Below are 23,197 nucleotides of genomic sequence, written 5' to 3'. Positions count from 1 at the left end.
CCTCTGGTGTTGAAACTGGTCCGGTGCCTTGTGCTGATTAATGAATTACAAATCCCCCACCCATGTGCACTCTCCCTGGTCACTGGAAGAATGAAAACCCTTGTGAACTTGAGGGAGAAGCAGGGCCTTCGTGCCCTCTTCCCTCCTCAGGGGGCATTATGAGCTGGTTAGTCACCTGCCCCAGCCGCTGGCGGCTCACTTAGCTCTAGCTTTTGGAAATGGGACAAGCACAAGCGGCGGGACAATAGGCAAGGGGGGCGGTCAGCCCAGACAAAGGGCAGCAGGAAAAACACCATCACTTGCTTGGAGGCCAGCTTGCTGGCATTTGAGAGAATGTGTCATTGCATTTACTCAAGTGGGAGGGGGAGGGAAGGTTGGAAATGAAGAGGCAGAGGTAGGGTGGGCACAGGGACCCTAAACCCAGCAGGGAGCAGAGGGAAGGCCGGCATGCCCTGGCCGACACCAAGGATGAAGCCCACACCAAGGCCAGCTCCCTCTCCAAGCTCTCAAGGGTTTGCAGAGGGACGATGCCCTCCCTGCCCCCTCCCCCAGGAGGCCTAGGGTGGTACCGTCGCAGCCTTGCCTCACCTCACCCCCCCTCAGTGTTGTGGGAGGGAGAGGAGCCCCAGAAGCCCTCCCTTCCCTCCTCCCCCCTCTCCCCCCCACCCCGGGGAGGGCTGCTACAATTTGTGGTTACAGCTTTACACGTCAGAAAAAAAAAAGTTTGCAGAATGTCCCACACCGAAAAAAAAAATGCGAAACCGAGAGAAAAAAACCTGCGAGTGGGCCTGGCGGATGGGATTATTAAAGCTTCGCCGGAGCCGCGGCTCGCCCTCCCACTCCGCCAGCCTCTGGGAGAGGAGCCGCGCCCGGCCGGCCCGGCCCCCAGCCCCATGGACCTCCGAGCAGGTAGGAGCCAGGCGTCCGAGGCCTCGGCCTCCGCCCCCGCCCAGCGGCAGTGAGATCCGGTTCCCGTCCTCCTCCCCACCCCCGGAGCCCCACGCCGGGGCCCGGCTGGGGAGCAGAACTCGGGCTGGGGAGGTACGGCCGGGCGCCCTCGAGAGGGGCCGGGTGGGGACGCGGCATTCCTGGAGTCCGCTCGCTGGAGCCAGGAGGTGGCCGAGAGCGCGGCGGGGAGCCTGGACGACCCGCAGACCTGGACAGGCGGCCACCTGAAACCCCAGCGAGGCGGGGTCCCAGAGAACCCGAGGACACAGAGCCCCGCGCCGGAGTCGGGGCGAGCGACTCCGAGGCGGGCAGCGAGGGTGCGGGGGTGGGGTGGGGGGAACGGGACGCGGCGCGAGGGAGGAGGGGGCCAGGAGAGGAAGAGGGAGGGAGGGAGGCAGAGGGGGAGCCCGCGGCCGAGCAGCGGGAGGAGAGGGGAGGCCGACACCTCGGGCCGCGCCGAACTCCTTCCTCGGCCGGCGGGGAGGGGAGGAGGGCGCGCGAGAGGAGGGCGGAGGGCAGAGCGAGCCTGGCCGGGCCGGGCGGCCGGGCCGCGGGACTCCCGGCTCCTACGCTGCGCGCGGCGTGGCCGGAGCCCTCCATGCTGCCCACCGCCGCGGAGCCGGCGGCAGGTAGGGGCGGCGTGGCGGGGCGGCCGGGGCCCCGGGCCCGCGGTGGCCTGGGAGTGATTACTGCGGGAGGGGGGTGGGGGGAGAGACGCAGCCCGGCCGGACCCGTCAGCGGCCCGGGAGCGCCAAGAGCTGCCGGCAGCCCCTCGAGCGGTCGCTTGGCCGGGCGGCCCGTGGCAGGAGGGCGGGCAGGGCAGGGAGTGGACGCGCCGGAGCGGCCAGAGGCTCAGCGGAGCCCCGAAGCCCGGCTCCCGGACCCCGCCTCCGCCCCCGCCGCCGCTGGAAAGGAGCGGACGGGGGGGGCGGGGCCGGGGGCGCCGGGGCCACACAAGGGGAAGGCGCCACCGCCGCCGGGAGGGGTCCGGGATCGAGAGGTCACGGTCGGGGAGGTCGGGCCAGCGAACTGCCAACTCCCACCACCCAAGTTCTCGGGGCTGAGCCCCTCAAGCAAAGTCCGCGCAGCTTCTCCAAAGTCCCCACACCCATGTTCTCACCTACCTTTCTATTACACTGGCTTGCAGGAGGCTTCCCTCTTGGAGACCCCCAGTTTCTGTGTTCTCCAGAGCCCACGGGCAGGAAGAACCTGCCAGAGGAGGAGGGAGGGCAAACAGTGGAGGCATGGTAGCGGCAGCCCGAATGGTGGAGAGCATCAGGTGTACCTCTCTCGCCCCCGGAATCTGACCTAGGGAAATCTCCGACGTTCATTGTCTCTGACAGGCACCCATTTCAATCCAGGACACGCTGCCATACCGTTCGTTCCCAACCACGGAACACAAGTTTTTATTTCCGTGACAGACAAGGCGCACCCCTCTAGCTCTAGTGCCCCGTAGCCACTCTTCACCATAGAGGAGGAACAACTAGAACCGTCGGCCACTATCACTGGGCAGCCCCAGAAGCGTCTGCTGACTGGAGTAATGGCCCCCGGGCTGTACATTGTCGTGTCCAATTCGCGCTTGTGCAGACCACCCCTACACACTAGCTACTGATGCCTGACACTTCACATTCTTCCCCAGAATCCCACCTGCCTGCTCACACCCTGGCTCCTGCACTCTGCAACCCCTCCCACACCCTCGTGCACACTCTGGCCACAGCACCCTTTCCAGTTCACCCGCACCCTTGCTCTGAACTGTTTCCTTCGTTTCTTTTCCGGCGGCTTCTGGCCTCAGTGGGCTGCTCAGCCTGTGACTGTGGGCTCCCCTCTGATCTCCCTGAGTGCTTCAAGAGCCCTCTTGTGGCAGGCACATCGGAGCAGCTTTTCCTCAGCCCAAGCGCGGCTCCTGGACTGACTTCACAGGGATCGATCGGCATTGCCTTCTGCTCCTTTCCCTGCCCCTGCCCCTGGTTTCTGCTATCTTTTGGACTAGAAAGGAAGAGGATGAGAAAGATGGGCATGCTGGAGAGAACGTGGAAAGCCCCAAATGTTCGGCTGGGAGAAACTTTAGCAGGCACAGCGCTGACTGCTTATGGAAGCCCACTGTCAGCTAGGTCTCCTGGTTTCCAGGCCTACCTTCCCACCAACGCTCCCATTCCTCAGCAACCTTAGGGGAAGGGAACCTGAGAAGACAGAAGCAAAGGAAGGAAAAAAATAGAAAGGGGCAGCCGGTCTTGAGGATGGAAAGAAAGGTCTGTCCCTGGGTAGGATCCCTGGATCTCACACCCTTTCTTCGGCTACTCCCCCCAGCTCCCCTCAGTGGACTTCTCCAAGGTCACCCGGATGCTGGTTCTGGTCTGAATTGAGGGCAGGACCTTTCTTCTGGCTCCCATATTCAGCCTAGACTATAGAACTTCTGGACCCAACTATAGGACGTACAGCTGTTAGCCCCTAGTCCCAGGTGCAGTCTCCCCCCTCAACCCTGGACATCTGCACTGCTGAGCCCCCCACCCTCACTGAGGGTGGTCAGCCTATGAGATGGGCCAGGAGCTGAGGGGAGGTTGGCTAAAGGCCTGTCTGTGTAGCATGTGGGGGTGGCCCTTGGGCTTGATGGGGCTAAGGCAGAGTGTGTGTGTGTGTGTGTGTGTGTGTGTGTGTGTGTGTGTGTGCGTGTGTGTGCGCCCGCGCGCGCACGCATGAGGGGGCCTTGTTTCCCAGGGCCCAGGGATCTGGATAGAATTAGGGGCTGGCCCTGGTAGGGGCCAGTATGGGGAGTGTAGGGGTGCTGCAGCAGGAAACGTGAGCTGCACTCATTAGCTCCTCACGTGCTCAGCCGGATTTATAAACACAAGGAGAAGGGGATGTAAACAATCAGTGGGCAGCAGCCAGGGCCGGGGCTGGGGGAGGGGGCTGGGATGCAGCCTGATGGTGGGGTCCACCTGCATACCGTGAGCTATAGAGGGAAGCAGAGAGCTGGACTCAGCACTGGGAGCCCCTGGCTCCGTGGTCTCACTAAGCTCAGGTGTTCTCTGTGCAGGCCTTCCAGCTTGGCTTGATCAGAGCTGTCATAGGGCAGCTGTCCTGTGCTTCGCCTGTCCTTTCTCCTCTACTGGCCTCCACTCTGATTCCTCCGGTTGCTGCTCCTTTCTGCTTCTCTCCAGGACTGGTCAGTAGGCTCCTTCTGCTCTCCCCTGTCATTCCACCTCCCCCCCCCCCCCAAAGCCTGCAGTGATACAGTTACCTCAGAACTGAAATATTCCTGGAAACACCGGCCTAGTCTGGTTAATTTCATGAGCCGTTTTTCTGCCCAGATGACTTAGCTTTTGTTTATCCAAAGGCTTCTTCTCCCCCTGTTGTCCCCGTGTAAGGAGTTTTCTCCCCAGGGACATCCACAGGGCCCAGGAAAGGAGGGGGAAACAAGCTTCAGGTGGATCTCCTGACGTTATGGGACAGACAGCCTGGTCCAGGATTCCCGATGACAGGGCTGCCTCTGGCAGGCTCGGGTGAAGTGGCCAGCCAAGCCTCCAGTTTCTGCTTTGGCAGGACTTTGGCAATGCCACTAACTTCCAGCAAAACCATACTTCATCTTAAAAACTGTCTTGTGGCTGGGAGGGCTGTGCAACTCATGGTTCTAGTCTTCAAACTGGCCCTCCGTGATACCCACAGGATCTACAGGGCATTTGTCCAGATGTCCAGGGCTTGGTACAGAGGACTTGGACGTATCTGGGGATTCAGTAATCAGGGACTAGAAAGTAAAACAAAGTTAGTAAGAACTAGGGCTGGAAAGGACCAAGGAAGGAACACAGAAGAAAGGAAAGTGGAACCTGTTTGCCCAGGAAGCAGCTGAGTGTCTGATCCTGCTGTCTGAAAACACATGTGAACTTGGGCACATATGCACACATACACAAGCTAAGAGCCTTTCATTCAAAGACACGGGTTCCTATGTGTGACTGGATACACATTCTTCCCATGCTCCGCCTGCAAAGCTGACTTAGTCAAGCACCTGAGAGTCTGTAAGGAGCACCAATGCCACGGCAAAAATCCTCAACTGCTTTCTGGATTCTGTATGTGACAACAGTCCTGGATAGTGACTTCTAAAGACTCCTAATGACAGACTCTAACCTTAGTCTAGTCTTCATACCTTCACTCCAAACCTACCTGAGTCTGACTACCGTCAGATTGTTAAACCTAGCCACTTGTTTCTAAGACGTGTCGTTACAGAAGAATCCGGAAGTATAAAATGTAAACTAGAGTAAAGAAACCACTTGACCTCATACCTATCCAAGCTTAAAACCCAAACTATCCCTGCTTTTTGTGACATGCCAAACACCATTCTATCTGACGTGTAAAGCAACAAATTCACAGATCTTAGTCTCAGCTAACCTTCTGCCTGCCTAAACCTAACCACATCCCCTTCCTGGACTCAAATCTCAACCACACTCACTCAACCAAATCCCAAATCCAAATTCATCTGAAATGTTAAGACTAGCCTAGACCTTAAACCTAGCCTAGCCCACAGCTAATTATATTCCTACCCTATCCTAGCCCAGATGGGTGATGATTTTGATCTTGGATCTCACTTAAAAAGCCCTTTAGAAAAGTGCTTCCCATTTGACCAGAGGCCCGTCTAGGGCCTTGGCTCCTGGTTTCTGGGTCAATCAAGCCTTCCGTTGTCTTCTGTGGACCAGGCTGCCTGTTTGTACCTCTTTCCCCTTGATGTCCCCTCCAGCATCCCAGACAAAGATAGGGCAGATACTGGCAGTGCCTGTTAATACAGGCCTGTAATCCCAGCTGCTCAGGAGGCTGAGGCAGAAGGATTATAAGTTCACAAGTAGCTTGGGCAACTTAGGAACAACCTGTTTCAAAAAACAGAGAAGAGCTGGGACCATAATTCAGTGGTAGAGCACTTGTCTGCATGTCCAGGCCTTGTGTTTGATTCTAGCACTGCAGGGAAAGAAAAGGGGGAGTATCAAACTTGCTACCAAGGGGAACACTACATCTTCAGATAACTCCATCAGACCCTCAACACACCCTATATCCTAGTACATACCACTTCTTGCTCCCCAAACCATCTTGGGTCCTTCACCCTGACCTTGGCTGTGAAACCCTACTCCTGCCTTTCCTGGTCGCAGCCTCTCTCTTCACTCTTCCACAGGGCTCACTGCTCACAGCTCGCCAGAATTAACATATGCCATATTCCCAGCCCTTTGTTCCTGCTGCAGTAGGAATTAGGAGACATGGAGAAGAGGCTGGGACACGCCTGGAACTCCGGCATATTGTCATACAGTCCCTAACGCCTGGTCTGCCCTTCTGAGTACACGCTTGCACACAGTTTTGGCACATGCAGTGACATACATGCCAGAGACTCAGCTGACAGATGCAGTCAAGCATCTACTGATAGACACAAATGCCAGGACTTTGTCCTTGCATACATACCTCCACACACGCTCTTGGACCAGAATTGTTTCCCTTCCTCCATCCCCTCCACCTCCCATCCGGTCTCTCAGCCTCACCCCCCTTCCTAGCCCAAGGTGGGGACAGACACCTGAGGGGCTGCCAACTGTTTCCCCACTTGGGCCTGGGCCCACCCTCATACTTCTTGCCCATCCTGTCCACAGGGGACTCGTGGGGGATGTTAGCTTGCCTATGCACGGTGCTGTGGCACCTCCCTGCAGTGCCAGCTCTTAATCGCACAGGAGATCCAGGGCCTGGCCCCTCCATCCAGAAAACCTATGACCTCACCCGCTACCTGGAGCACCAACTCCGCAGCTTGGCTGGGACCTATGTGAGTATCCTGTCCGTTTACTTTGGGCACCAGGTAAAGAGGGAGCAGAGGCTTTTAGGAAGAGAGAGCATGGTGCAGGGGTCCTGGTGAATGATTGGGTGATGAGAGGCCCTTTGGGTCCACACGGTTTCTCCATCTGGCCTATCTCCTGCCCTTCCCTCTCAGGTGCACCCCCATCCTGGCCCCAGGACTAGGCATGTGGGCAGGCCTCGAACCCGCCTTGGCCCATTGCCCCATTGGCTGCCAGCCCAGCTGCCTGCCTCCCCCTGGGGGCTGGGGAAGTCTCCTCTGTTTACACCGTGTTGTGGTGTCTCTTGCAAGGGCGGGGCTGGGTGGGGATGGAGGGGCCCCACCTTCTATGCTTGTGTTCCAGCTTGACTCTGCCCCCAGACCTGGGGCCCTGCTGTTCTAGACCCATGGGCCTCCCTCCGTCTGCCTCTCCCATCCTTCACAGGCCTCTTGGGGAGCGGGGGTGTTGTAGGAGAGGTCTACAAAGAATCCAGGGCAGTCACAGCAAGGGGTTCAGAATATGGAGGGTGGTTATACCATAAGAATTTGAGGGTAGTCCAGAGAGGTTCATAGAGCCCAGGAGAGAAGGGAAGAAGATAGGAGGCGCTGACGACCATGGGGAACAGGCCCCCTCTTCCCGTGTTCCTCTTCCATATCCCAGACCCTACTCCTGAGCCAGGGAAGAAAAGGGGAGGAGGGTGGCGGGGGGAGCTGGCTCCAGCCCCAGGATACACCGAGGAAATTAGTTTGTCTCCGCGCTTGTCAGCGTGTGAACCTCCCCCTGGGCCCTTGCCTATCCCAGGCCTCGCCCCTCTTCTCTCCCCCTCCCAGATGCACATCTCCCACATCCCCTTCCCTGGGCCTCAGGCCGATCCCCTGAGGCATTGGCAAGGGCTTTGCCCTCTTCCCTATACTGTACAGCCTTGCATGCCCTTCCTCCTGTCCCCTCTTGAGATGTCCTCAGTTTCTCCCTTTCACAGCTCTACTCCTAGTGGCTGAGTCCTCTTCTCTGGGGTGCTGGTGAGTATCCTGCTATCCCTTGTCCCTTTTGCTTGAGGAACCGGGTCTGTCGAAGAGGCGTTTTGGTGCCACCGGACCCCTCAGCCTTTGATACAGATTCTCCTCTGGCTGGTTTCCCTGCACAGAAAACCTCTGCTTGAGTCTGCTACCCTTTCTAATTCCCGACCCTTTCTCTCCGGACATCTTCTGCCAAATTTCTTGAAGGAGTCGTCTACACCCTCTGCCTCCACTTCCTCTCCACCCACTCATTCCTTAACCCCCTGCAATCTGGCTTCCAGGCCACAGCAACCGCCTCTCCCAGGTCACCAGGCATCTTCTCACCAAACCCGACAGCATTCTCTGCGGCTCACGCTCACGTTTTGCAGCTGCCTTCCTGAGCTCTTCTCTGGCCTGCACGCTCAGAGGCCTCCTTCTTCTGCCTCTCCAGCCTGGCCTCCAGGTTCCTCGGGGTCTTCTTCTTCTCTGCCCTGCCCTGTGGTGGGCACTCTCCGCCCAGCCAATCAGCACATCCTTCCTGAGTGGCTCCTTCCTGGTTTTCTCTTTCTGCACCTCTCCATAGGAGAGGTCATCACCCCACTGCTTCACCTGTCACCTCCATGCAAACGACACACTTGCTGGAAAAACTCAGGAGGTCTATGAAGAAGGCTACCATGTTTGGGAGGAGGTGTCTCTCTGGTGGCAGGCTACCAGTCTGCCCTCCTCCTTCCCCATCGTGCTCTCCTTTTCACAGCTGAACTACCTGGGGCCCCCTTTCAACGAGCCTGACTTCAACCCTCCTCGGCTGGGGGCAGAGACCCTGCCCAGGGCCACTGTCAACTTGGAAGTGTGGCGAAGCCTCAATGACAAACTGCGGCTGACCCAGAACTATGAGGCCTACAGCCACCTCCTGTGTTATTTACGTGGCCTCAACCGTCAAGCTGCCACGGCTGAACTGCGGCGCAGTCTGGCCCATTTCTGTACCAGTCTCCAGGGCCTGCTGGGCAGCATTGCAGGTGTCATGGCAGCTCTTGGCTACCCACTGCCCCAGCCTCTGCCAGGGACTGAGCCAGCCTGGGCCCCTGGCCCTGCCCACAGTGACTTCCTCCAAAAGATGGATGACTTCTGGCTGCTGAAGGAGCTGCAGACCTGGCTGTGGCGTTCAGCCAAGGACTTCAACCGGCTTAAGAAGAAGATGCAGTCTCCGGCAGCTTCGGTCACCCTGCACTTGGAGGCCCATGGCTTCTGATCTCTGACCCTTAGCTCCCCCAGACCCCCTGCCCCAGTCAGCTGTGCTTCCATTCTGGGGTGAAAAGTTCTGCATACCAACGTTTGTTGAGCCAGGAAACAGACAGTGGGAACTCTGTCCTCCTCTGCCCTGGGTGGGGAGTGTGAGCCCTGTCCCTTGACTAACTCTAGAGTCCTAGGGTCTCGGGAAAAGGTGGCACCATCCTGTTTCCACAGAGGTCATGCTTGAGGGAGTCATGGCTCAGGCGGGTATAAAGGTGCTCCCTGTTTTCTGCTCACCACTTGCCAGTGCCCACTCAGTTCCTCAGGTGGCACTTGCAGAAATGCACCTGGAGGGCATGGGTGGGGGCCACTGTAGCATGTGCCTTTCTGGGGTAAAGCCCCTTGGCTTCCCTCCCTCTCCTTGGATGGGTGTTGCTCCCCTACCCCAGTAACTACATATCCAGTTCAGGAAACAAGATGATCAGTCTGACGAAGGGTGTGATAGGGAGTGAGGGGTAGGGTCTGTGCTGGAGGTGGCCTAGAAGCCAGAAGATGTAACACTAAGAGAGGTGGGCAGGGACGGACCAGACCCAGCAGTCACCAAGGTGATTGGTGGCACAGGGCGGAAATGGAAAGCTTTGTTGAGCATCAGGACCTCGCCTTGAATTTTCTTGCCGGCATCTCGGTGCCTCCTCTCTGCCCCCTTTCCCAGGGTATCTGTGGTTGCCTGGCCTGGGGAGGGCAGCCATAGCCATAGCCACAGGGTTTCCTGAAAGTTTACATTGCAGTAGCATTGTGGGGTGAGGGGGATGGCTCCCCAGGCCCTATCCCCAGCCCCACCCACTCATGACTCTAAGTTTGTTGTATTAATATTTATTTATTTGGAGATGTTATTTATTAGATGATATTTATTGCAGAATTTCTATTCTTGTATTAACAAATAAAATGCTTTCCCCAGAACTTGGACTCTGCCTGACCTGACAGTCTTCCTGGGGCACATTGCTGGTGATGCTAGCCTTGCCTGTCAATTCCCACTGTTTCCTTATATCTGGAGGTACACAGAGCTTGGGGTGCAGGCTCTGTCTGGTGGCCCTGTGCAACCCAGGCTCCTGAAACCCATCCACTCCTTTGCCACACCTGAAATGTCTTGGTCCTCCTGAAGCTGTGTGTGTTATGTGTTTGCCTGTCTTCCTTGCCTCTGGACTGCTTTTCTGGTCCCCAGGTCTGTCTGGCCATGAATTTTTCCACTTTAGTTCAGCCCTCACTTAGTGGGGAGAGCCGACTCTTGCTGATCACTAACCCCAGACATTCAGTCTCAAACTCCCCCAGGCTCCCGTCAATGGCTGCCTGCTGGAGCCCTCACCTCAGTCTTCTCCTAGGGAGGGTAATGGACACTAGCCACATCTGTGTTCTTTGCTATGGATCTGTTCTTTTCCCTCCAATGTAAAAGCCTATTTGGAGGAAGAGAATGCGTATTGGATTGCAGGAGAATTGGATGGATGGGAGGGATAATCTCAGTTCCAATGTCACTTTATAGCCCGCTAGCTGGGCAGCCTTAGACAAAGTTTTTTTGTCTTCGGTTTCCCCATCTGTAAAGTGGGGATAATTAAATATGCTTATGCAATTGTTGGAGAGGGTGATCGAAATCTTAAAGGTGCTTGGCTATAGCAGCAACCTCTGTAGTAATTACAGATTAGTTGAAACACATCCCTATGTCATGACATTTTAGTTATGAGCTACTGGGTAAATTAATGGGTTAATTGATCCCAGGAAACACATGGCTATTTTATGAGAAGAACCTCCTAAAGATAATGCCTTGAGCAAGGAAGTAACAAATGGTGGTAGTGCCAGTCAGCTGACAGATACTTTAAAGACCTAATTACCTGCCCTTCACTGTGCTGGTTCCCTATATTGAAGCCAAAAGAAGACTCAGGCCTAACTCGGCTCCTGCCACTGTGAAACCTGCTATCTACTTGGGAAGAAAGATCAGTTTCCCCGAATAGAAGTACGTTCACATGATGTAGAGGAAAGTGCATGAGCCCCCAGGAAAGGGTGAAGTGAGGGTGTGGGCAGAGGAACTTCTGCAGCCTATGGGCTAATCAACCTCAGTGTCCTGTCCTAGAGTGAGCTGGCCCAAGTGGAACATGCCCTGCTTCTATGGACTGGGATACCTGACCAGACACTCACAGGACTCTGCCTCTTTGCCTGAGAGACCTGAAAGGGCACCAGGCCTTTCTCTATGCACAGGAGAAAAGGAGTTGTGACATGAAAAATATTACATGGGGTAGGAGGAAGGCAATAAGGAAAGCAAGGATTCTGTTCCAGGTCTTTCTCTTTAGTATCCTCCTCTTTGTTCCTTCTTTCCTCCTCTCTCTCCCTCTCTTTTTCTTCCTTTCCCCTCTCTCCCTCCTCTTTCTCCCATCCCAGCTTTTTCTCCCTCTGTGGCCTCGGCTGCCCTTGAACTTGCAGTCCTGCCCCCACCCCTGCAGTGCTGGGATGACAAGCACACACCACCATGCTCTGCTCTGCTCTCTTCCCTCTGTGCCAGTGCCCAGCTCAGGCCCCAACCTAAAGGTGTTTCTCGTTAATGTATTCTGTAACGTAGAACAAACAATTTAGAAACGGGAGTACTGGGATGATCTCCCATGATGCTGGGGTGTGATGAGGCAGATTTGCTTAAATGTAGAAAGACCTAGGCAATGGGCCAGCAAGATGGCTCAGTGGTTTAAGACACTTGCTGCCAAGCCAAACAACCTGAGTTTTATCTCTGGGACCCACATGATGGAAAAAGAACCAATAAATATTAAGAAAGGTAAGAAGTCAAGCAGGCAGACACGTGCCAATGGAAGTCTAGGACAGAGGGCTGTAGCTAATGGGGCGAAGGGTCTAGGCTGGGACTGCTTGGGAAGGAAGCAGTACCTAAAGCCATTGATGTATGTAAGTGCCTGACATAGCAAGCGTTCAGTGCACCCTTTGCAAAAGGCACAGGGTGGGATTCAAAACCATTCTCAGAGGGCAGGAAGATTTTGGACAGGTGGAAAAGACAGGGCAGGAACAGGTAAGTCTCCTCAGGCAGACAGACTCCAGGATTGTTAGCCATACATCCTGATAGTGTTTTAGCATCTTCCCATCAGTAAAATCCTGGTGTTTGATTTAAACTGGTGGAAAGACTGTCTGAAACAAGAGCGTTTTAGAAGTTGGGAGCTGATCAGCAGCCTCATGTTCCAGCAAACAGAGAAGGAAGTGGAGGTTTCTGCTGACCGCTCCAGTGGACAGCAGATTAAATACGGCTTCTCTCAGTGTGGCAGCTGGGGGTATGGTCAGCACCACACACACACACACACACACACACACACACACACACACACCTTGAAAGCCCATCTCCCTAGTTTGACATGGGTCATATGGAGAGAGCCAGGAAGAGCTGAGATGGGGCAGGTAGAAGAGAGGGAGGAGAGCAGCTGCCCGGGGCTCAGTTGGGATGTAAGGCACACCCCATTTCTTTCCCTCTTTTTACCTACCCACCCCTTCTTCAGGCCCTGCCACTCACCCTGCTGGAGCTCAGTTCAGCTCAGGGGACTCTAGGCAGCCAGATGAATGCCTCTGAAAACATACTTGCTCAGGCAGTTAGGAAACCACAGGCAACTTGTTTGTTTTGGGGCATAGGGAGCTATGTAGACTAGGCTCACTTAAAACACAATGATCCTCCTGCTTCAGTGTCCTGAGTCTGCCACCATGCCCACCCCATAGGAACCTTTAAAACAGCAGGTAAGAGGCAGTCACCAAAATGTGAATCTGAGAAAGATACAGTGTGACAAAAGCCAAAGTAAATCCAGAGTCTCAGTGTCCTGTAGTAAAGAGACAGGGTCAAGGAAGGCTTATTGTTTGTCTGTTTTAAAGAGTTCTAAACATGTTATTACCAAATGTGGAGGTGGTAGCTGAAGAATGGAGAGATCTGGGCTGTAGACTGAAGAGAATCCAAAAACTTTCTGGGAAGAACCAGGTGCTCTTAGCAGACACGTTTTTCTTGTGAGTCCCATTCGTAGCATTTCCTACCAAGCCAGAAATATCTCGCCTCTCCCCAGAGCCTCCTCAGTGCAGGCGCTTAGCCTCTAGGAAGCTGCTTTTTCTCCTAGGTGCGGGTTTTTGTGTCCTGTGCGTCTTCTCCAAGCACATAAGGTGACAGTGAGGTTTCCAGTACACAGTGCCGTCCGGAGACAAGGAGGACGTCAAGCCCTTTCATCTCCACTCTTGCTCCTTCCTTTCCCCCTAAGGACAAAGTACTTCTTTCTGGACACAGTGCATCTAGGCAAGAGGTGGGGGCACAGTGAAGAGGACATTTTTCAAGACCAAGGACCAGCAAGACAGGAATAGCAAAGTCAAGACATGAGGGACTTTAGGGTGCTAGAAATGGAGATGTTGAGCTGTTGCGCCACACATTACAAGCAGAGTAGACAGCAGAAGAAACAGGCAGGGAACGGACGGGAAGCGATACTTCATGGGGGGAGCACTGGAATTCACACCTAGAGAAAGCTGGGGTGGGGAGACGTACAGTAGCAGGTTCAGAGAGCTTTTCAGAGCTTTAGTTTTCTCCTTTCTTTCTTCCTTCCTTCCTCCTTCCTTTTTTTTTCCTGGTTTTTCGAGACAGTCTCTCGTAACTCAGGGTAACTTTGAATTTACTGTGTAAACCAAGGATGGCCTTGAGCTCAGAGATCCACCTGCTTCTGAGATCTCCTGTGTGTTGAGATTAAAGGCGTGCACCGCCAGCGCTTGGCAAGTTACAACTCTTAAGTGTGGTCTGAAGAGTCAGAAGCCCAGGTACTGAGAAACCACCATGCAAATCTACTTGGACCTCTCCAGTGTGATAGAGGCAGGGCGCTGTCTCCAGAAGTCCTGTGTCCTCAGCGGGAGAAGGAGCAAGAGTGGAGATGAAAGGGTTTGGCTTCCTCCTTGTCTCCAGACAGCACGTGCATATGGAAACCTCGCTGTCATCTTATGTCCTTGGAGAAGATGCACAGGAGAAAAGGCAGCTCCCTGGAGATTGAGTTAGCAATAAGGAGGTTCTGGGTAAGGGCAATTCATCATACCTCACCAGAGAGTGACAACAGCCAGGATGCAGGGACCCCCCCCATCCACAACAGCCAGGATGCAGGGACCCCTCATCCACAACAACCAGGATACTGGGACCCCTCACCAGAGAATGACAGCAGCCAGGATGCAAGGACCCCCTCAGCCGCGATAGCCAGGATGCAGGGACCCCTCAGCCACGAGGAAACTCTTTGAAGCGTTCATCTCACACAAACACAGTCACCAGTTGTCAAAGCCACAGCTATCCAAAATGGAGCCGGCAGAGAGGGCAGTCCTCTGTTCCCCTTAGCCTAGAATACAAAGGTCAGCGATTCAAGCCTGGCTGCAGATTCTGATAGTTGTTCCCTCCGAGTTCTCTCTTCTTCTCTGGAGCCATAATTATCCCTGCCTTTGTTCTCTCAATTCTTGAACTCCCTGACTCAGTCTGGTGTCCGCATTTCCTAGTAGGAGGGAAAGCTTGTGACGGAGTAGTGGCAAAGGCAGTGAGGGAATTGTGAGAGAGCTGTGGATCTGAGTTTCAGTCCTTTGATCTTAACCCTCAGGGTCCCTAGCCTGGGTAGTTCAGAGATGACTTGGAGGTCTCTCCCCAACTTTCCTTGACCTCCAGCATTTGGCTCTTAGGGACTAATGAGGACGTCTTCCCTTCTGGACAAAGTCTGACACCTGGTGGCCATAGTCAGAAATGACCAGCAGGGTGCAGCATTTCTTCTGCACTGTTTGTTGGCCCAGGTGAAATGGGAGCTGTTCAGCGAGGGTATGGGAAGTTCCTAGGTAGGGCAGAAAGGACACTAGAGGCCCAGGAAAGCCTTCTTGTTCCCCAAGGTTCCTACCCTTTAAATCCATGAAACCCCAAACCTAGCCGGCTAAGGACTATGTCTGAGAGGGTGAAGAGGGATTCGGAAGGCGCTCCTGAGGGAATGTGGCGCATGGGGAAAGGAATGAAGGCAGAAAGAGTGGGGCGTTCTTCTGGCTGCCAAGAACCCCTGAGCTGGACTGAGCTCCAGCAGGGTGAGTGGCAGGACCTGAAGAAGGGGCGAGTGGCTAAAAAGAGGGAAAGAAATGGGGTGTGCCTTACATCTCAACTGAGCCCTGGGCAGCTGCTCTCCTCCCTCTCTTCTACCTGCCCCATCTTCTCAGCTCTTCCTGGCTCTCTCCATATGACCCATGTCAAACTAGGGAGATGGGCTTTCAGGATGTGTGTGTGTGTGTGTGTGTGTGTGTGTGTGTGTGTGTGTGTGTGTGCGGTGCTGACCACACCCCCAGCTGCCACACTGAGAGAAGCCATGCTTAATCTGCTGTCCACTGGAGCAGTCAGCAGTGAGTCTCAGTCCCAGAAGGCTGCTGGGATTCTGCTCAGGTTATTTGTTCCCATGGTCTCACCAGGATTTTGACCTTGGACGTGGCAAGGCTTTAGGTATCTCCAAGGTGCAATAGTTAATTCCTTCTGGTTCCATCACCAGCTTTGGAGGGGTCAGTGCTGACAAATTATACTTTGCATACAAGACAGAACTGAGTCCCAACTCAGACTACCAACCTAATCTCCATTCTGAGAACCGAACATCAGTTTGGTGAATGAGCCCAGGAAGCTGCCTGAGTGGGGCAAAGTGTTCCAGGTATGAAGGGAAAAAGATGAGATTAGTGGGGAAAGGAGGAAAACATCCACAGACAGAAGGCCAAGGGCTAGTCAGTTCCCCAAACACCTCAGAAAACCATTGGATGCTGAGCAGTGCTGACTGGGAGAAGAGAGCATGCCTCCTAGGGAGAGCTGCCTCACCCCAGGTCAGAAGGCCCGTCCTAAGGTCCCTGAACTCAGGTAAACACTCTGGATCTCCCTCTGGGGCTGAGGGAAGCGAAAGCTCGTGGGAGCTCTTCCCAGACAGTGTGGGAGTGGCTAGCTGGGTCTGAGCCAGGCAGAGCTAGGAGGGGGAGCAGGTAGGGATGGCCCTCCACAGAGGAGGTCGGAGTGTCAGGGGCTGCCAAAGAAGAGAGAGGAATGGGCCCAGGCTGTAGTGGGAGCTGCTGTGGCCGCCCAGCGGCACACCCCATTTCACGCTCCCTGGGCGGTGGCAGGCCCCACGGCTATCAGCTTTCAGGGGTGGGAGGGACCAGGAATGAGGAGGGGTCTGCCCCACCCATAGTTCCCTGCTCCCTCAGGGCTTTGTGGACTCAGGAAGTGGGTGCCACATACCTTTGGGAACTGTCCCCAGTCTCTTTCTGAGGCCCTTTTAGGGAGGAGTGGTCAGTCCCACAGAGTCTAGGAGCTGGCCCACTATAGGGCACTCAGCCTGACTAGATCTAATCCTATACCCTTTCCCTTCCTAGCAGAGAATCCTCCCTGTCACCCTCCTCAACTCTGCATGGTCCCCTCTCACGGGATGTGCACCCCCCACCTTGTCCAGGAGACAGATGGGGGGATTAGACCAGGGCCAACCCAAACAATGGGGCTAAAAAGGACCTTCCAGGTCTTTGCAGTGTGCCTTGCCTCACAGCTCCTTCCTCCTCAAGAAGCAGATGGGGAAGGCCAGGCCAGAGGGGGCTCCTGAAGACACAGCCTTCTCCTCCCCACTGCTGGTCTCCTCTCTAGAGCTCTTCTCTGAGAGCCCCAGTGCTCGCTAAGGCAGATCTCAGAGCTTCAGAGAAGGGCACAGGCCTGCAAGCAGCCATCATTAGACTTTGCACCCCTGGAAAGAAGAACCGGATGGGTTCTGCAGAGGGTGATTAGTGCTGGGTCAGTCCCAGTGCTGGTTCCCAGACTCCCACTGGCCAGCACTTTCCCCCACTGCCAGGAAGTTGGTGAGGGGGAGGTGGTAGTGGGGGTGAGTCAGCAATGACAGGAGCCCCAAGACAAAGGTCATGGGTGGAGAACTGAGAGACACTGTTTACAGCAGTCTGCCTCCTGGAGGTCTTCTCCCAGTGCCACCATCCTCCTCTAGCTCTGAGGAGTCCTCCTCCTCCCGCCCTCCTGTCCCGGACTAACAATTGGATGCCCCTCTACCCTGCAAGCCTGGGAGCTTCTGGAGCACAGGGAAGGCTGGTTACACACTACCCCGGTATCTGTTGCTAAGACCCTAATCACAGTTTACCTACACCCACTTGCAAAACTCTTTTGATGTCTATTTTGAGTTAGTATGTGGGAAACAGGACAGCACTTGACACATGGTAAGTCCAATATGAGGGTAAGGTTTATTGATATTATTTTCTGCCAATATGCACATTCATAAGAAACAGAACAGGTCTGTCAATTAAGAACTGGGGATCTATGCCAGGTGGTGGTGGCGCACACCTTTAATGCCAGCATTCGGGAGGCAGAGGCAGGTGGATCTCTGTGAGGCAATCTCTGTGAGTTTGAGGCCAGCCAGGTCTACAGACTGAGTTCCAGGACAGCCAGGGTTACACAGAGAAACCTTGTCTCAAAAAATCAAAAAGAAAAAAGAACTGGAGATCTGAACCCATGGGGATTTGGGGACTAGACTTCTGGCGTCCTGTTTGGAATGGAATCTTCCTGACTAGCAAAGTGGACAGAGGCAGGCTGTCGGGCCTGACAGTAGACACAGAAACCGCATGCCTGGGCTGGGTGGATAGAGTCTCTGCCAGCAGACTGTGAGAAAGGAGACTTCTGAGCCCATGGGCTTCTCCAGCCAGGTCTCCTGGGGCCGGCAGGGGCAGGGAAAGGCCCGGATTAGTCCAAACTCTCTTTGGACCTACAGATCTGATCCCACAGCGCTCTGGGGCCAACCGGCAGGAGTAAAAGGTTCCAGCCGGGCTCAGGGGACTTACAAACTGGCCACGGGGATTAGTGAGGCTGAAAAGAACATTTGCCTAGGAAGGAAAAACGGGAAGTGAGAGGCCGAGGATAACTCTCTATATGTCCCTGGGGACCTAAATGGACCAATGAGGGACCGGGGGAGGTGGTGAAGTCTGGGGCATCTTGACAGGTCCTTGGTTCCGCCTAAGCACTCCTCACTCGGAACACAGCAGCAGCTGCCCCGCCCGCTGCCTTCTGACAACTACCATTGGCTAGAGGTAGGGCCCCGCCCCACAAAAGCCGCTTGCCATTTGCTCAGGTCTCTAATGTTTGCGTGCTTGTGGGGGCGGAAGACAGGCGTCATTCTCTGGAGCCTAGGGACTTCCTCTCTCTTGCTTGTCTGGGTCAGCTTGTCTGTCCATCGCTGGCCCATCTCTCTCTGGCCCTCTCTCTCACTCTCAGCAGCTGTCTCTCACAGGCCCGCTGCCCTGCCTTTTCTTTCCCGCTATTGCCTCCTGCTCTGCCTGCCTGGGTGGCCACCATGGGCCGGAAGCGGTTCATCACTGACTCCTACCCTGTTGTGAAGAAGAGGGAGGGGCCCCCTGGGCACAGCAAGGGGGAGCTGGCACCAGAGCTAGGTCTCTGAAACTTGGGGGTGGCAGGAAGAGTGGACATGCAAGGACCAGAAAGGACTGTGTGCGTGTGCGTGTGTGTTGGCTAGTAGGGGAAGTTAGCATGTCTCACACTTCCAATGAGCTGTTTGACTGCAGGATGGCAAAGGCAAACGAGTGAGAACATAGCCAGGACACAGTGGCACAGCTACAAGTCCAGGGCAGGGCAAAAACCGGGATGGGCCTGAGGAGCCGTATGTTATTGCAGGAGAAGACACCCAGTCCCTCAGCCAAGAGGAAGCAGAGCTGGAGTTGCTGAGGCAGTTTGACCTGGCCTGGCAGTATGGGCCTTGCACAGGTGAGAACCCCACATCCAGCCCATCTGACACATCCCTGAGCCAGTTCTGTCATCGATGTGTCTCAGAAACAATCCAAGTGCCTGCCCAACTCTTGGACACTGTCTCCTGAGACTGACGTTTGAGGAGGCTTAGGAACTGCCATCTGGACTCTCTAGCCTGGACTCTTCTGCCCACCCTGCAGGTATCTCACGGATGCAGCGCTGGCATCGGGCAGAGCAGATGGGCTTGAAGCCCCCTCTAGAGGTGCACCAGGTGCTGAAGGCACACCCCGAAGACTCCCGCTTCCAATACAGGTCAGGACAGACCAGTACAGCTTTCAGGGGAACCAGGGCTTCTCCAGGAGTTGCCACCCTTTGGTCTGTATAGGAGCTACCCTGACCTTTAGAAATGGGTAGACTCAGGGGTCCTTCCTGACAGGCGAGAAGGGTCTTCTAGGTAGGTGCCTGGCTCATGATAAACCCCTTTAATGATCCTTACCTCTGTGAGCTATGGTGAGGGGAGAAGTATATCCAGGGCCCACGGGGCTATTCATGAGTACTGGGGTTCACCAAAGCCGCAGAACCATAGGTAACAGTTAAGAAGTGCTGAAGGTCCGCAAAGGACTAGAACTGACTCTTCTGTGCGTTCCCCCTCCCACCCTGTCTTCCACAGCCTCTGGCATCTCTACCCGCTCTGAGGTATCACCTCGGGTGTCCTTCCCTTGACATCTCCTAGCTACCAAGAACTTCAGGACAGAATCCATGACCAGTAGATTCCGCTCTGCTCAGCCCTGGAGAAACAGTTAGCAGGCTGACTACAGAGTCCTCCTGGTTCAGTGTCTTATCTGCCTAAGGCTCCTGACACTCCTGAGACGCTGTGTAGCTGAAGCCGACACCTCAAGGGCCTAATCATGACCACCAGATGCTTGCTACACTTGCACAGCCTGGCACAAAGCCAGATGTCGGCAGATGAAAATCAAGGAGTTCACTAATGCTTACAATAAAATACATTAAGCCTGAAATCTGATCTTTAGTCCCTTAATATGTCTGTGTGCTAGCTGGCAGGTCCAAAAGGTAAGTCAGCAGGAGAACTAGCTAGAGCGATAGGCTTTTGTGTTGCCTGGTTTTGGGTTTTTTATTAGTTTGTTTGTTTGTTTTTTGGTTTGGTTTGGTTTGGTTTTTCAAGGCAGAGTTTCTCTGTGTAGCTCTGAGAGTCCTGAGCTCTCTCTATAGACCAGGCTGGCCTCGAACTCAGAGATCCGCCTGCCACTGCCTCCTGAGTGCTGGGATTAAAGGCTTGTGTCACTGAACTACCAGGCTTTCATATCTGTCTTTCTAAGGCAATCTTTTCAAGAGCTGAGCAACCTCTGTGTGCCCTGGTCATCCTTAGGAGAGCACTCTGAGTCACTGTCCCTCACCAGACAGCAAAACATCCGCCGATGTGCCCAGCTGCTGAGTTCCTGTTAAGTTCCTGGTACCATAGGTCTCCATGAGGCATTACCAACACTGAGATATAGCGAAACAAACATGGAAATTAGTCATGTTAGGTGGTGGTCAGCAGTCAGTAAAAATCAGGTGAGGGGTTTGTAGGGGTCAGAGAATGCCGAGGTAGCATTCGGGAGGGGTTGGACAGGAACAGCGCCGTAGTGAGGTTATGTTTGAGAAGAGGCAAAAATGAACTGGAGGGAAAGGCTGTCCCTGTGCGAATGTTCCAGACAGAAGGACTGACAAAAGGAAAGGCTCTGCGGCAGGGACATTTCCAGCCTGCTCCCCCAAGCATGTGCAAATCAACGCAGCAGGGGAAGAGGCCGGACAGGTAGCAGGCCAGCCCCACTGGGCACTATGGGCCGTGATAAGAAGTCTGGATTTTACAGTCAGTGAGAGGAGATCCTGGGATTAAAGATTAAAGATCCTGGGATGGCAAGAAGTGGCCAGATTTTATTTTGAGGGGACAGCTGACCGCTAGGGGTTGCTGATCTTGACTGGGATTTAAGGGACTGGAACCAAGGATAACTCCAGTTATCAAGTTATGAAGGTTTTGGCTTGAGTGATGGGAAGATCAGATATCCCGTCATAGACAGGATGGTAGAAGGAGGAGAGCAGGAAGGGAGCCAAGAACCAAGAGCTTTAGGCATTTTGGCTTTCGGGGGAGGTGCTGTGGATGGAACCTGGGGTGTCGCCTATAAGAGGCGAGTGCTCTATGACTGAACTACACCCCCAGCCAATATGTTACATCTGAAGTGTTTGCAACGCATCCTAGTGAAGATTGGGTGTAGGCAGAGGATATGGTAAATCTAGAAGTCTGGAGAGGTCTAGATTTGGGATATAGCTTTGGGGAACTTTCAAGAGGCATTTAAGGTCACAAGAATGAGCTGGGCACCCTGGTATTCACGTGTAATCCCAACACTCTAGAACCTGATTCAGGACTGAAGTTTCAAAGTCAGTCTGTTAACACAGCAAGACCTTTCTCCAAAAAATTCCCAGCACTTGGAAGACAGAGGCAAGCAGATCTCTGTGAGTTAAAGGTCAGCCTGGTTTATGTAGAGAATAACTGGGCAGTTAGGGTTACATAGACAGATCCTAAAAAGTCTTTTAAAAATATCCACCTATCAATCAATATATCAATTTATTAAGATTATAGAGAGCTGGACAGTGGTGGCGCATGCCTTTAATCCCAGCAGTTGGGAGGCAGAGACAGGTGGATCTCCATGAGTTCAAGGCCAGCATGGTCTAAAGAGTGAGTTCCAGGACAGCCAAGGCTAAAATGAGAAACCCTATTTCTGGGAGGAGGGAGATATATAGAGAAAAGGGATCTAAGGACAGCCCAGCCCTATACTTAGGCCAAAAGAATGGGAGAATAAAGCAAATGAGATGGGGTGGGGTAAGCCTGCAGAGTGAGAGGAAGACCAGAGCAGGTAGAAGGGGTGGAGGGCTTGAGAGTCTTGGCAGAGGGTTTCAGCCTTTAGGTGTTCCCAAGAAGCCGATAAAATGCAGTTTGAGAGCATCCTCCTGGATCAGCCACACAGAGGTCCATGGAGCACTGGTCAGAACAGCCTGTGGTGTGGTGTGATGGTAAAGGCCAGCCTGGAGCCCTGGTCAGAACAGCACTGTGGTGTGATGGTAAGGGCCGGCCTGGAGCACTGGTCAGAACAGCGCTGTGGTGTGATGTGATGGTAAGGGCCGGCCTGGAGCCCTGGTCAGAACAGTGCTGTGGTGTGGTGTGATGGTAAGGGCCAGCCTGGAGCACTGGGAACAGGGAGCTTGTTGGTTTTGGTTTATGTTAAAGGAAGGGAAGATTTATTTTGGATCACGGCTAAAGTCAGCATTGTGCTAGGGAAGGGTAGTGGCAGAAGTGGCCATGAAGAAGAGCAGTCTGGAGTGCCTCACAAATTCCACGCCGTCCTATCATTCCAGTTTTAGTGCCTGTGCTGCTGGGGTGAGCACATGCCAATTCTGCAAGGAACAACACTTCGCTGTGAAGGAGTGGGGGCTGAGGGGCAGCTATAAAGGCATGAGGTCAGAGGAACCGTTCGTTTTTGGTCTTTGTTTCAGATGGAGTAGCCTGGCAGCTTAATCACACAGTGCACACCATCAGGAGTGGTCCCCAGAATAGGATGGGATGCAGTTTGTGAGTGAGGTCGTGGTTCGGTAGGGAAGTCTGGAGACTCTAGGGAAATCTACTGTGAACATGCAGGAGGAGGTATAGGAAGGGGATGCCGTGAGGGATGGGGATACTGGAGGAGCAGCCGTTCACTGAGTGCCTGGTACTGCTGGGCAGCGGGACAGCTTTGCTAAGTGCTGTCCCACTGTACTGAATACTGTTATCAGTTGAGGCCTGAGGACAGTCTCAGTAGATGACCATTGTCCATGCTTTACAGATAAAGAAACTGAGGCTGAGAGGGAAAATGCCCTGCACACTCAGCAAACAGCACAGCTAGCCTTCACAGCTGCCCCACCAGGCTAGCCAAACACCTGCACTCCAGATGTTTAGGACGGACTTGATGAGATAAGGCCTACATGTGGGGTGTAACACAAGTCCTGCCCCAGGCAACCTAGGAGTCTACAGACACAGAGGTGCTGATGATCAGGAAGCAGAGAACATCTGGGAGGGAATAGAGCAGCCATCCTGCAGGGCAGGGGATAGAACAATCATCCTGCAGAAGCCCCCAGTGCAAATGACTCCTCCTGCTCCATTGGAGTTGCCCGGCTTACCCTCATACATCCCGAGCCTTTGGACCCAGCATCCCTGCTTCCTAACCTGCTGCAGCATGAGTACTCTGGCTAGTTTTGTCTTTTGTCTTTTGGGGGGCAATTGTGAAACAGGGCTTCTCTGTGTAGCTTTGGAGCCTGTCCGGCCAAATTTTATCTTTTTTAAAATCTGCCAGTTTTTAAGCTTGGTGGCCATAGGGACACATGCCTTTAATCTCAGCACTTGGGAGGCAGAGACAGGC

At 54.2% G+C, this 23,197-nt stretch overlaps 2 protein-coding genes across 3 annotated transcripts; both read left to right on the top strand.

Moving 5' to 3' along the window:
• The first annotated feature begins 699 nt into the window (after positions 1–699).
• Positions 700–9,925, top strand: Clcf1 (cardiotrophin like cytokine factor 1). Of its 2 annotated transcripts, XM_087908228.1 has the most exons (3): positions 700–909; positions 6,564–6,730; positions 8,490–9,925. In XM_087908228.1, the coding sequence occupies exons 1-3, from the start codon at positions 732–734 to the stop codon at positions 8,982–8,984; spliced, it is 840 nt and encodes a 279-aa protein (XP_087764354.1). In that variant the 5' UTR covers positions 700–731; the 3' UTR covers positions 8,985–9,925. The 2 variants fall into 2 exon arrangements, with proteins under 2 accessions (XP_087764354.1, XP_085549613.1); XM_085693487.2 differs by lacking the exon at positions 700–909 and having other exon boundaries at positions 1,790–6,730.
• An 8,214-nt stretch (positions 9,926–18,139) lies between these two features.
• Pold4 (DNA polymerase delta 4, accessory subunit) lies at positions 18,140–19,768 on the top strand. The gene is made up of 4 exons (XM_048458400.3): positions 18,140–18,436; positions 18,678–18,767; positions 18,950–19,061; positions 19,420–19,768. The coding sequence occupies exons 1-4, from the start codon at positions 18,340–18,342 to the stop codon at positions 19,442–19,444; spliced, it is 324 nt and encodes a 107-aa protein (XP_048314357.2). The 5' UTR covers positions 18,140–18,339; the 3' UTR covers positions 19,445–19,768.
• The last annotated feature ends 3,429 nt before the right edge of the window (positions 19,769–23,197 follow it).

Source organism: Myodes glareolus, chromosome 7 (genome assembly GCF_982192425.1).
Source record: "Myodes glareolus chromosome 7, mMyoGla1.1, whole genome shotgun sequence".
In the NCBI taxonomy this organism is placed as follows: domain Eukaryota; kingdom Metazoa; phylum Chordata; class Mammalia; order Rodentia; family Cricetidae; genus Myodes; species Myodes glareolus.
This window is presented reverse-complemented; position numbering and strand designations above follow the sequence as displayed.

What these genes read in the sequence shown, in the direction of transcription:
- Clcf1 (XM_085693487.2), top strand. Translation starts at nt 6,353, where the DNA reads ATGCCAGGACTTTGTCCTTGCATACATACCTCCACACACGCTCTTGGA. An exon ending in GCAGCTTGGCTGGGACCTAT is followed by an intron (nt 6,731 to 8,489) that starts GTGAGTATCCTG and finishes TCCTTTTCACAG; the next exon opens with CTGAACTACCTGGGGCCCCC.
- Pold4 (XM_048458400.3), top strand. Translation starts at nt 18,340, where the DNA reads ATGGGCCGGAAGCGGTTCATCACTGACTCCTACCCTGTTGTGAAGAAG. An exon ending in GCAGTATGGGCCTTGCACAG is followed by an intron (nt 18,768 to 18,949) that starts GTGAGAACCCCA and finishes CCCACCCTGCAG; the next exon opens with GTATCTCACGGATGCAGCGC. An exon ending in GACTCCCGCTTCCAATACAG is followed by an intron (nt 19,062 to 19,419) that starts GTCAGGACAGAC and finishes TGTCTTCCACAG; the next exon opens with CCTCTGGCATCTCTACCCGC.